The following is a 12,560-nucleotide window of genomic DNA, read 5'->3' as shown; positions in this document are numbered from 1 at the left end:
CTGGAAGGATTGGGACTGGAGAGGGAGGCAGAAATAATCGTCCAATCTGTCCTCCAGATGATAGACATGACAGGATAGATATAGGAGCTTTAGAAGAGGCGTTCGAACCCTTGCTGACTAATAAGGGAGTAATGAAGAGTTAATACATCAAGACTCAACGAGAGTGTATAGAGGGAAGTCTGGGTTGGGGGAGAGTGGCCCTCGACCCAAACAGATAACACCATAGGAACTTACGATTGATGTTTGTTTATGTAACAGACGAAACGTTGTGTAGAAACGTTGAGAACATGAGTAGAAACGTTGAGAACAACGTTTCTCTTTCATCCTATCAATTTTCCTGTTTTTTTATGGACGTAGAGAAGCAAAGACTAAAGATTCCTTGTGACACAGAGACATTTACGTTTTCTGTTGTTGTTCGTAAGAGCACCCATCGAGGAGGAGAGAGAGACAGAGTCTCTTAGAGATAATAGAATATGTCTCATGTTATCTCGTCACAGCTGAGGCTCAAGAGACACTAAAGACCTTAGAGACTGTGATCCATCCCTCCCCCCTCACTGTCTCTCTCTCTCTCTCTCTCTCTCTCTCTAGGGGATCATGGCACTTGATAACATTAGCTCTCGAAGAGTTGTCCAGAGGTCTTACGTCAGTCACGCGGGGCGAATGAGAAAGCCATTGTGATGGGGGTACTCTGTTTTCATTGAATGCCATGACCCCAAGCTGTGCATCACCCTCACAAACCTTCAACTCGTCTGAGCAAGACAGACATGAGGTATTCATGAGTGGTGGGGGAAAAGTGAAGGAGCTTTTATATTGTGAGGGTGGAATGAGGAATGAGGTGTAGTCTTAGTCTCACAGTAGACCACACTCTTATTGGCCCGTTTCCCTACCTACTTAACCCCCTAAGCAGCTGGAGCAATATACTCCTCCCCCACTTCCACTCTCCTACACCCCATTCATCCACTCCCGACCTCCAACCCCAACCAACCCCCCATGCTCTAATGAGGTCTTTGAACGTAGAAAATAATGGTTGAAACAAAGTCCCATTGTCTGATGATATTATTTCCATTTCCAAATGTATTCTAAGTTTATGCTGAAGGGAGAGATTTAGGTTGCGCTTATATCTGTCTCTCTGTTCAATTATCTATTCCTCTATCTTTGTTAACTACCTATCCATGTATCTATGTGTTTGTGTGGCCATTTATCTATCAGTATATGCGTGTATATGTGTGTGTGTGTGTGTGTGTGTGTGTGTGTGTGTGTGTGTGTGTGTGTTTGTGTGTTGCAGTGTCCACACATACCCACAATACACCACAACCACAGGTGAAGGCAGAGCTCTGGCCTTACATTTCCGTACATCAAGTCGAATCGGGAGCAATATGGTTAACACAATCAGGCCAGAGTGGGCGCTAATGGTAGCTACGTCTTGTGGAGGGGTGGGTACCTGAGCAGAGGGACCCCATCGATCTTGTGGGATGGGAGGACGAGGAGGAAGAGGAGGAGGAGGAGGAGGAGGAGGAGGAGGAAGAGGAGGAGGAGGAGGAGGAGGAGGAGGAGGAGGAGGAGGAGAGGAGGAGGAGGAGGAGGAGGAGGAAGAGGAGGAGGAGGAGGAGGAGGGAAGAAGCAACTAGTAGCCTCCTGCTGGGAGAGCTTCAGCGATGACGTTAAAAGCTTCAGGTGAGGCTTGGCGATGACGTAATGCCTACGGGAATGAGGCTTGGCGGTGACGTAATGAATCCCAGGTGAGGTCTGAAGATGACGTCAGAGCTCCAGGTGAGGCCTGGCGATGACGTAAAGGCTTCAAGTTGCTCTGGCGATGACGTTACAGGTTACAGGGCGAAGTCTCTGACGTGCAGGTAAAAGCTTCAGGCGAGGTCTGAGGGTCGAACGATGATAACGACCCTTGTGGTATGATGGCGTGACCTGTGATACCCAAGGGTCGTACGGTCGTGCTCAAGGGTCGTACCGGTGAGTTCAAGGGTAACGTACCGTTGTGCTCAAGGGTCGTGTACCGTCGTGCTTAAGGGTAACGTACCATCGCGCTCAAGGGTAACGTGCCGTCGAGCTCAAGGGTTACGTACGGTCGTGCTCAAGGGTTACGTACCATCGTGCTCAAGGGTTACGTACCGTCGTGTTCGAGGGTTATGTACGGTCGTGCTCAAAGGTCGTACCATCGTGCTCAAAGGTCGTACCATCGTGCTCAAGGGTTACGTACCGTCGAGCTCAAGGGTCGCACGGTCGTGCTCAAAGGTCGTATCATCGTGCTCAAGGGTAACGTACCGTTGCGCTCAAGGGTAACGTACCGGCGTCTTCAAGGGTCGCACCCTTTGTACTTCAAGGGCTGGGAGGGTACACGTATTGCGAAAACGAATTCAAATTCAGTAGTATGAGGCCTCCAGCGCTGCAAATGAGTTTGATACGTTAGAAATAAGACGCCGCCTCGTATATTTGAACGAAGCTTCACTCATAATTAATTGAAACATCTCATTAATTATTGAGAAGTAGTTATACTCATTTCATGAGAATTTCAAGCGCCTTCAAGCAGTATCAGGGTCCATCAGTACTCCAAACAGCGCTGCTCGTTCATTACAGAATGTTTTGTAAAATATCTGATCTCTTGTGAGGGAAATAATTCATTTATGACTCGAATTGATTACTTATTGGTATTCCCGTAATGAGATCTGATAAAAACACATTTCGAGGTAACTAAAGAACGCGTCTTATATTCAAGCTTACTATGCCCTAAAGTCTTCTTTATTCCATTCTTCCATCTCCTTCTTCAGGCACCTCCTCCCCTTTCGCCTTCCTCTTCGCCAGTCCCTTCCTCACTCATCGTCTCCATGTGTTCGATCCATCTTAGCTGACTCTGGTCGACTCTATCAATCAGGCTGTGCTCATACCACCACATCCCTCGCTGACACTACAATTCCTTCCACATTCACACCTTCCTCACACCACGTATCCTCAGTCATGTCATTTCTACCACATCCACATTCTTCACAGGCCCTAAGACCGACACTAATGCGACGCTAAAGGTCTACAGCACTAGTAAACATGACCATCTCTGCTATTGTAAACACTAGCCTCTCTCCTCCTGCTTGCTCCTTAATGTAACTAAGATCTTGACCTACTCTACCACTCACTGCTGCTCCTGTGGTTCCAACCACTCCTTAATCCACTCCCAGGTACGGAAAACACACTCCATTTCCTCCAGGTTCTCTCTCTATTCAAACTTACACTCGACACATCCTGTCTCAATTCACTCCTCGGTGCACCTCATTACCTTAATGTTGTTCACATTCGCTCTTAACTTTCTCGTCTCACACAGTCTCCAAAACTCTGACATCAGCTGCTGGAGTTTCCCCTCTGGAGTCTGTGGACCGAGTTCCACGGACCCGTGGGTATACGAAGCATAAAGGACAGACTGAGACGGTGGCTTGGGGTCGCTGCTGGCTTTCATCTCCCGTCTCACATGCACGAGGGTTCCTGGAACTCAGTCCATAAACTTAAAGTTTCTTCTCACCAGCTCACACAGGACAACACGGGATTAAAACATTCCTTCATCCTAGATCACAAACTTTCTTTATCCCTTTGAAAGGGGAGTAAGAAAACTATCCCGGAATCTCCTACGTGTCGTGTGAGGTGAGGATCAAGGGCGAGAGCGGGTGTTTAGGAGCCTTCGAGTGAAGAAATCACCTCCTGGCGACGTTGTATCATCGTTTTATTGACGAGAAAGGGAGTACAGCCTCCTCGAGGAACCTCTCCCGCTCCAAAAGGAATCCAATCCTACCGCGAGTAGTAACACAGCCTCGAAGCTACAGGAAGTCCCTTCAGCTTAAAGAGTTTCCAGTATCACATAATAGAAATGATACCAATCGAGATAAAACCTTCCCCATCGCTAGCCTTACTGATCAACACCTCGAGAGCCATCGACTCAAACACGTCAGTCGATGGCAAGTGGACATCCTGTAGTTCCTCAATGGCAAAGAAAATTCTTCATAGGAAAATACGATTCCTGGGTCCTCCACGTTGTGACATATTCTTCATAATGTAAAGGTTTTAATCTGATAAAAACACATTTCGAGGTAACTGAAGAACGCGTCTTATATTCAAGTTTCCTATGCCCTAAAGTCTTCGTAATTCCATTCTTCCATCTTCTTCTCGGACACCTCCTCCCCTTTCGCCTTCGTGTACTAATCGTGTACTGATCAAAGCTAATGTTCTATTTTTCTTCCAGATTGTCAATTCTGTGATTAATGAGAGTTAATCCTCCATTTTTCTCCTCCCTCTCTCTCTCAAGTTATTATATCTTGTGTTGCTTTCCCAGGTTAAGTTTCGACCAGAGACCCTACGTCGGAAGTCGGCCTTGAGCTTGGTCATCACAACTCACTTCGCCCTCGTCCTTGGATCCGACATCGTCACCGCCTTCGAGAGTCACCTCCAGGTGAGGCAAAAGGGGCCAAGGAGAAGAGGAGGCGAAAAGTAGTTAGAGACGGTTATGGAAAAGGAGTAGAGCCCTAAGACTGCCTTTTCAAGTCCATATTGGGAGGGGTGCCTCAGGGTCGGGCCTTAGACCCTAAGATAGTAGACCTTGCAGGTCGTCTGACTAGAATTATTTCCCAGAGAATTAAGTAATCTATTGTTACTGTCATTTCTACAGAATTTAGAGGGTGACAGGAGGGAGAGTTCTGAGAATATCATGTTGATTTGGAGGACGCGTCGTAGGGTAGTGGAGATTTCTTGGGAGGGGCCTGTTGGAGGGTTCTTGGGAGTGTTGATCGAAGATGCATGTCGTAGAAGCTGAAAAAAAAAAAACCTGTCAGGGTTCTTTTTTGCAATGATCTTAAAAAGAGTGCTAATCCAAATGGTTGATTAATTCTGTTGACATATCGACTTGATCCTTTGGTTCCATTCCCTTTTTCTGTTTCGTTTGATACATTAGGATCTATATGTTTACCTACTCGTTTTAATCTTTTAATGCTGAGGATTTGCCTAGTGCTAAAGAAATAGGTAGTGCAAAAGTACAATGGGGACGGGGAGTAATTGACACAGAAATAGGATAGAAATTTTAGCTCATACAAAGATAGGATGAGTACAACGAAGATGCCTTCTATGTCGTCATGGCTCCTCTGGTCTTCGAAGAAACCGCTAAAATAATTTATAACCTGAGAGATTACTTCGTAGAAGCGTGTGGGAGGTTCGTCTATGCCCCTGCAAGCCACTGGCCTTCTTTACATAGGCGACACAACAGAACAGAATCTTTCTTTGTCATCCTGTGCAACATGGCGCACACGTACTCTCTCACACACACTGGCGGATTCATGTGGGGGCTACGGGACTGTACAACATAGTCAGTAATGAGATAACAACATGGCTCGTTCGGTGCGCTCATAGGTCAAGGACACATCACCGTGGTTCGAATCCCTGTGGGCCGTAAATAGCGCCCTGTCATGAAACATTCATCTCTGTCTTAAGAAAAGATTCCTCAATTCATGGAAGTTTGACCCTGAGAATGAACTATTTAAAAACACATTGTTGGCTTGTGTGTGGTAGCGAGAAGGCAACGGATGCTGGTAAAGCACATTAATGATTCTTAGATTCAATGTCTCTTAGAGTCAAGCTAGGGCGTAACTCTCACCTTATCAGCAGAGACTTCAGTCACTCGATGCTCAAAGCCAACCCACTTCTGGTTTATTGATGCCCCTATTCTGCCAGGGTCCCTGGTGGGTTGACCATGATCACTGGCTCTGCACTTTATAAATATCTCAGCGACATCGAATTTCTTCCCTCCCACCCTCCTTTTTTTCTTTACTCTCTCACAGTTCGTCTGGCCGTGTCGCCTGAGACAGAGAGAGAGAGAGAGAGAGAGAGAGAGAGAGAGAGAGAGAGAGAGAGAGAGAGAGAGAGAGATTTGTCCTCTCTCTCTCTCTCTCTCTCTCTCTCTCTCTATTTATCTATCTATCTATCTATCTATCTCTCTCTGTCTCTCTGTCTCTCTCTCACACACCTCTCCATGATTTCGACTGTTGATAGGCTAGGCCCAGAGCTGGGATATGCCAGGGGTAAATGTTTTACAAAGTTTTACGTAAAAAATTGGCTTAATTGATATTCAAAAGAATTTGCAGTTTGGTGAATAGTTTGAGATATTTGACTCCGACAGTCTTCTCCTCATTTTTATCATTATCATTATCATGATTATTATCATTACTGTCATGATAACTATTATTGTTACTATTTCTATCATTATTATGATTGTTATTATCATTCTCATTATTCATATCATCAGTCTTATCGTGAGTATTATAATGATTGTCGCTAATTATTGCTATCATCATCATCATCATCATTATCATCTTCATGCTATGATATAAAGTACACCTGGGAAGTCATGAGGTTTTAACATAGCCATAAAAATTTCACTACAAAAATTCCTTCCTCCAAATTTCGTCCAGGGGGTCTGATGGCCACTCAATGTCCCATAATGACGGGCCAAGTGGCCATTTACACCACTGGGGAAAAAAAAGAGAAAAAAATCGAAAAAGAAAAATAATCTTTTCAGAATATTTTCGAAAGAACCTCAGAGGCAGGCCCTCGGGAAAAGAAAAAAAATTTTGGGAAAGATTTTTTGATATTTTGGGTTTCATCTGATTTGCTCGTTGTGATTATTTGGCAGTGGAGAGATCTGTCTGTCTGTCTGTCTGTCCATGAATGATCTTCTGGGTTCCTGTGGTGCCCCTCCATAGGTTCCTAAGTCTATGGAGCACCTCTTAGGTTCCTGTGGAGCATCTGCCGGGTTCCTGTGGAGCACCTCCTGGGTTCCTGTGGAGCACCTCCTGGGTTCTGTGGAGCACCTTCTGGGTTCGTGTGGAGTACCTGCTAGGTTCGAGTGGAGCACCTCTTCGGTTACTTTGGAGCACCTCCTAGGGTTCCTAAGTCTGTTAAGCACCTCCTGGGTTCCTTTGGAGCACCTCCTTAGGTTCCCAAGTCTGTTGAGCACCCTGGGTTCGTGTGGAACACCTCCTAAGCTCCTAAGTTTGTGGAGCACCTCCACTGGGTTCGTGTGGAGAACCTCCCCCGAGTTCGTGTGGAGCACCTCCCCCGAGTTCGTGTGGAGCACCTCCCCGGGTTCGTGTGGAGCACCTCCCCCGAGTTCGTGTGGAACACCTCCCCGGGTTTGTGTGGAGCACCTCCCCCGAGTTCGTGTGGAGCACCTCCACCGGGTTCGTGTGGAGCATCTGGGTTCCCTCACGTCCATGGACCTTCCACCTCTCCTGGGGATCCTCACCTCTCGTGGCCGTTATCCACAGAGATAATGGGGAAGGAGGTTCCATCTCATACCAATTTGCATAGGAATATTGCCTATTTTGCACAACTCTATTTCATTATGTTTCGTACGGAAATAGATAAGATTACAAATTTCTTTTCCTAACCTTTCTTCTTTCTTTTTTTGTGGTTATTACTCTCTCTCTTGAGCCGCTGGGGTACAACATTATACCCAAGGGTCGTACCGACGTGCTCAAAGGTCGTACCGACGTGCTCAAAGGTCGTACCGACGCGCTCAAAGGTCGTACCGACGCGCTCAAAGGTCGTACCGACGTGCTCAAAGGTCGTACCGACGTGCTAAGAAGAGTGCTTTCGTGCTTAAAAATAATCCGATTACAAATGAGACCAAAAAATTGGCTTACACGAACACAAAATTGCCATCAAAATCCCATGGCCAATTGAGCCGTATTCTTACTCTTAGCAAAAATTGGCTCTGTGGTGTAACTTCCCCCTCAGCCGAAGTCTTTCGAAGGCAATGGGTGACTGCATTACCAAACTTCTTAACGGAGAGCAGAGTCGATATTTGCTCTATTTCCTCTACATCTTATACACTATGCAACACCCCATTTTCTTCAAGTTGTGCAAAGGACGCAGCCCATCTTCTTCATGCTGTGTATAAGACACCCTCGCGCCATTTTCTACGGTGATGTACAGACGCAAGCCATTTTCTTCAGCTGTGCAAAGAAGCAACCCATTTTCTTCATCTGTTCAAAGGCACACCGTAGAAAACGGTGAGAAGAATGCCACAGCCGGAGACTGAGGTATGACAACACAGCGAATGCTTTTTAACAGTGGCTTTCCCTACTATGGGTCTTACCCCCCTTCTCCGTCCTCCCTCCTTCGTCCTTGCAAGATTTATGGCACTATCGTTAATCACATTATTCATAATGAAAATGACATTATTCATTGAAGAAGAATCTTATTATAACTAGGTTTCCCATTAACAAAGTGCAGACGAGAAGAAAACGGGGGGAAACGAGACGATAAATGTGTTTGTGTGAGATTTGTACAGAAAAAAGGGGGGGGGAAATAAGACGATATATGTATTACGCAAAAGTTGGAAAGGAAAACGGGTGTTGAATGTTGAAAGAAAACGAGGAAGAAGAAAATGGTCTGGTAGGGTAGGCTACCCTGGGTGTTAAATTAGGGATTCCCTTGTGGGCGTTGATGAGGCGTGTCCCCATGCTGTCCCATGGGATACTTGTAGGTTCCAATAATGCTTATGGTGACATTATCCACAAGGAAAACCATTTTCGTCCTTCTAAAAGACGAAAAACTTGTTTTACGTACTTACATGCGTACCCACATTTGACCTTTGACCTGATCACGAGGTGTATGTTCTCATACTTAATGGTCGTACCGTCGTGTTTAAGGGATTTAAGGGGTTGTATCGTATTGCGCACCCCGTTGCGCACGACGGTACGACCTCTCTGAGCACGACGGTACGATCCCTTTGATCCCGACGGTACGACCCCTTTGAGCACGACGGTACGACCCCTCTGAGCACGACGGTACGGCCCTTTTGAGCACGACGGTACGACCCCTTTGAGCACGACGGTACGACCTCTCTGAACACGACGGTACGACCCCTTTGAGCACGACGGTACGACCCTCTGAGCATATGATCAGTGGGTATGATTCTATACTCCTCGTGGGTCAGGTCAAAGGGCAGGTCATCATGCCCAACGGTCGTACCATTGAGGTCAAGGGTTGTACCGTCGTGCTCAAGGGTCATACTCATGATAGGTCACCTAAGATCATGTCTCTCAAATTCTGAAGCTGAATTTTGTTTAGATTCCATCTATTTCTAACTCTTGCTACGCAGAAAGATACTTTTAGATAAAGATGAGTTCGATAGATAGATTCCAATTTGGTAGACTGCAGGGTTTGATATCATGTGTACTGTTGTACCATTCACCAGCCTGTACTGTGGATGCAAATGTCGGTACATTTTCCCTGAAGTACTCAAAGGCATTTTGGAAATATGTTATCACGATTATATAAGACTGTTTATGATATAATGAGAAAAAGATGGGCACATAAGGCTTGGAATATACGCCATTATGCTCCAACATGTGTGTGTGTGTGTGTGGGTGTGGTGTGTGTGTGTGTGTGTGTGTGTGTGTGTGTGAGGGCAGCAGTTCTCACACAATATGTATAAGCCCCGACACAGTGGTTCCCTCTGTTATCCGTATCCACGAATGCCAATCATGGCATGACGGATATTACACATGCTGTAGTGTTAGGTTAGGGTGTCCCAGCGTTGCCCAGATGGTAGCTGTATTCCCGTATTCAGTACAGTATTAACCTATGATTTGAGATAGTACAGGATAGTACAGTATTATGCGTCTTCATCATTATCGAATCAGTGTTTGTGTGAGGGATTGTGTGGTTCAAGATATGGTTTCTGTTGTCTTGGTGACAAGTTTCATGAGGAAGACGGTACGAGCCTTCGGAGCAACAGCATGACCCTTTAGTACGACGGTACGACCCTTGGGAACAGCAGTGTGAGCCTTGGGTACGACGGTACGACCCCTGAGTACAACGACCATACGTGTTTTTCAATACGACACTTGGGGAAAGATGGCGTAGCCTCTGACCTGACATGTACGTCAGAAATTGGACCCCCAAAAATCGTACGCATGGGCTCTACCGTCGTGTTTTGGGTCGTACCGTCGCTCTCACGGGTCGTACCTTCGTGCTCACGGGTCGTGCGAATCGCCGTGCTCAAAGGAGGCATTCAAGGCAGCCTCACTAGAGAATCTAATATCAACTCTGTGGCTCAGCATCAATGGCTTTGATTTGACACATTCTTCCCTTTGAGCTTGGAATCTGTCACATAGCTTTGCTATCTTCTAAAGTTCGTAGATCATTTTTTCTTCTTCCTCTTAGGAAGCAACGAATGATGATGATGATGATGATGATGATGATAATGATGATGATGATGATGATGATGATGATGATGATGATGTCATCTGTGATGTCTCGTAGCCTTCAGTCATGTCAGTGAGATGAGCCAAGGGTTGAGGTGACAGTCGAAGGCTTGCATGAGCCATCATGTTCAGTAACACCAACCTCCTCATCTTCCTCCTCCTCCTCATCTTCTCCTCCTCATCTTCCTCCTCCTCCTCCTCATCTTCCTCCTCCTCCTCCTCATCTTCCTCACTAGGCACGATAACATCCACTAACGAGGGTTTGATTCGTCACCTTCAAGATCACTAATACAGACGAGGAGGTGGGACGTTTGCCATATCATGTCCTTTACCTATTTCAGAAATAGGTTTGCAATAAGATCGAAAAAAAAAGCCTTTGATTATAATCATGTTGAATAAAATGACATGGATTTGGGTTAAATGAAGAGGAAGACAAATCTAAGATTATCATCCCTCGTAAGTCTATAAGTTTTCCCTTTTTTTTGGCGAACTGAAATGTCGACCACAAAACACAATTATTGATTCTCTGTATCTGCTTGAAGGTCTGATGCTATAAGGCCATACCAGGCAGGGGTAATTAAAGAAACCATTAATTACCTTTACTCAAATGACCTGAAATTAAGCCTCGGTGGGTAACTGGTGATCAGATAACATCAGTTATTCCTAGTATACTCAAGGCCTTGTTGACACTTACATCCCTCTAGTATGGGGCTTTTTAGTTTTATCCTTAGACATAAGGGTGAAAATCCCATTAAAACACTCTCAAGACCCACTTCAACCTCATATAGGTCCTCAAGCCATTAATGTGCTTCAGAAAATCGTCAACTACACTTCTCTTAAGGCCGAGAGTCCCCTTGTGCTGTACCAGGTTATCGGTCATGTGGTCTCTGGTCACATTTTTTCGTACCTCATCATTAATCTGTACAGGTAAATGAGAGCGAAGAGCTTGGCGGGTGTGACCCATGGCTCTAGGCGTGACCCTTGATTTTACTGTTACTTAAGACCTGACTATGACCTTTGACATAGCTGTGACCCCTGACCCAGTTGTGACCCTTGACTCGGCTGTGGCTCCTGATCATGTTGTTGCATATGACCTTCCTATGACCCCTTTTACCTAGCGATGACCTAGCTGGAACGCATGACCTAGCTGGAAACCATGACCTAGCTGTGGCCTCTGGCCTGGCTGTGACCCCCTGACCTAGCTGTGGCTTCAGATCTTCACCAGGCTACGTGTATTCCCCTCCGTGGGTCATAAGAGTAAACAGACACGAATAGATTTCTCTATGTGTCTCTCTCTCACTCTACTCTCCCTTCTCTCCTGCTCTCCTCCTGTGCCCTCTCTCTCTCTCTCTCTCTCTCTCTCTCTCTCTCTCTCTCTCTCTCTCTCTCTCTCTCTCTCTCTCCCTCTCTCATCAGTGATCACCTCACAATAGAGGGTAACATACAACCACAGAATGGCAAGGGACATATTCAAATCACCATTGCATCTCGTTTCCTCTGAAGATAGTTACAGACAAGGTGTTCCAGTCTTTTCTATTAGTAGTTTATAGCTAGGTGTTGACGTCTTTAATGACCATGGCAATCGAATGGCTTTTATTGCCCAGGTTAAGCAGCCAATCTCTGGGTCAAAAGGAACTGGTGGTAGATATGAAGTGTCGCTTTTCGCTGCTTAATTTTTTTCATGGAAAGGTTCATTCTTACGTCTGGCGTGTATCAGACGTCAGCTTATCTTTAAGATATGTTGCTGGGTCAGTTCTAATCCTCTCTCTTTGTGCTCTGTCTGTCTAGTCTGTCTGTTCTCTCTCTTCCTCTCATCCTGGACCCACTCATCCTAATCTATCATCTCTTCCTATTTACCTCTCTCCTTCATCTTCCATTACTATCTACTCCCTCTCTTTGACTTGTCACCCTCTCTATTTCACTTCCTTTATCTTTTTTTTCTCCTCCTACCTTTACTCTCCCTATTTATCATCTCTTCCTATTCATCTCTCTCCTTCTTCCAATACTATCTACTCTCTCCCCTTTGACTTGTCACCCCTCTCTATTTCACTCCCTTTACCTCCCTCCTTTACTCTCCCTCTTGCCTTGATATCCTCACCCTTCAGCTATTGATCCCGTGGACGCGGTGTTGCTAAACATTCCCATCAGTGCATTGTGTTATTCATGTGCAGTAGCCTTGGCTTCAGACGTCCTCCAATGGCGAGAACGAGAAGTGAAACTGGCTACCAGAGTGAAACTGGTTACCGGAGTGTTCGACATCAGAATGGGAGTAATTGGGTCAAAATTGGTGTGAACGAGAAGTGAAAC

General features: G+C 45.7%; 1 protein-coding gene across 1 annotated transcript in view; it reads left to right on the top strand.

Moving 5' to 3' along the window:
• The window catches only part of LOC139757204 (uncharacterized), a 119,553-nt gene that overhangs the window by 96,535 nt on the left and 10,458 nt on the right, over positions 1 to 12,560 (top strand). The window contains 1 exon segment of the mRNA XM_071677359.1: positions 4,325 to 4,441. Coding sequence (XP_071533460.1) covers positions 4,325 to 4,441 — 117 coding nt within the window.

Source organism: Panulirus ornatus, chromosome 25 (genome assembly GCF_036320965.1).
Source record: "Panulirus ornatus isolate Po-2019 chromosome 25, ASM3632096v1, whole genome shotgun sequence".
Taxonomy (NCBI): Eukaryota; Metazoa; Arthropoda; class Malacostraca; order Decapoda; family Palinuridae; genus Panulirus; species Panulirus ornatus.
Note: the sequence above shows the minus strand (reverse complement) of the source record. Positions and strands in the feature narration are given on the sequence as shown.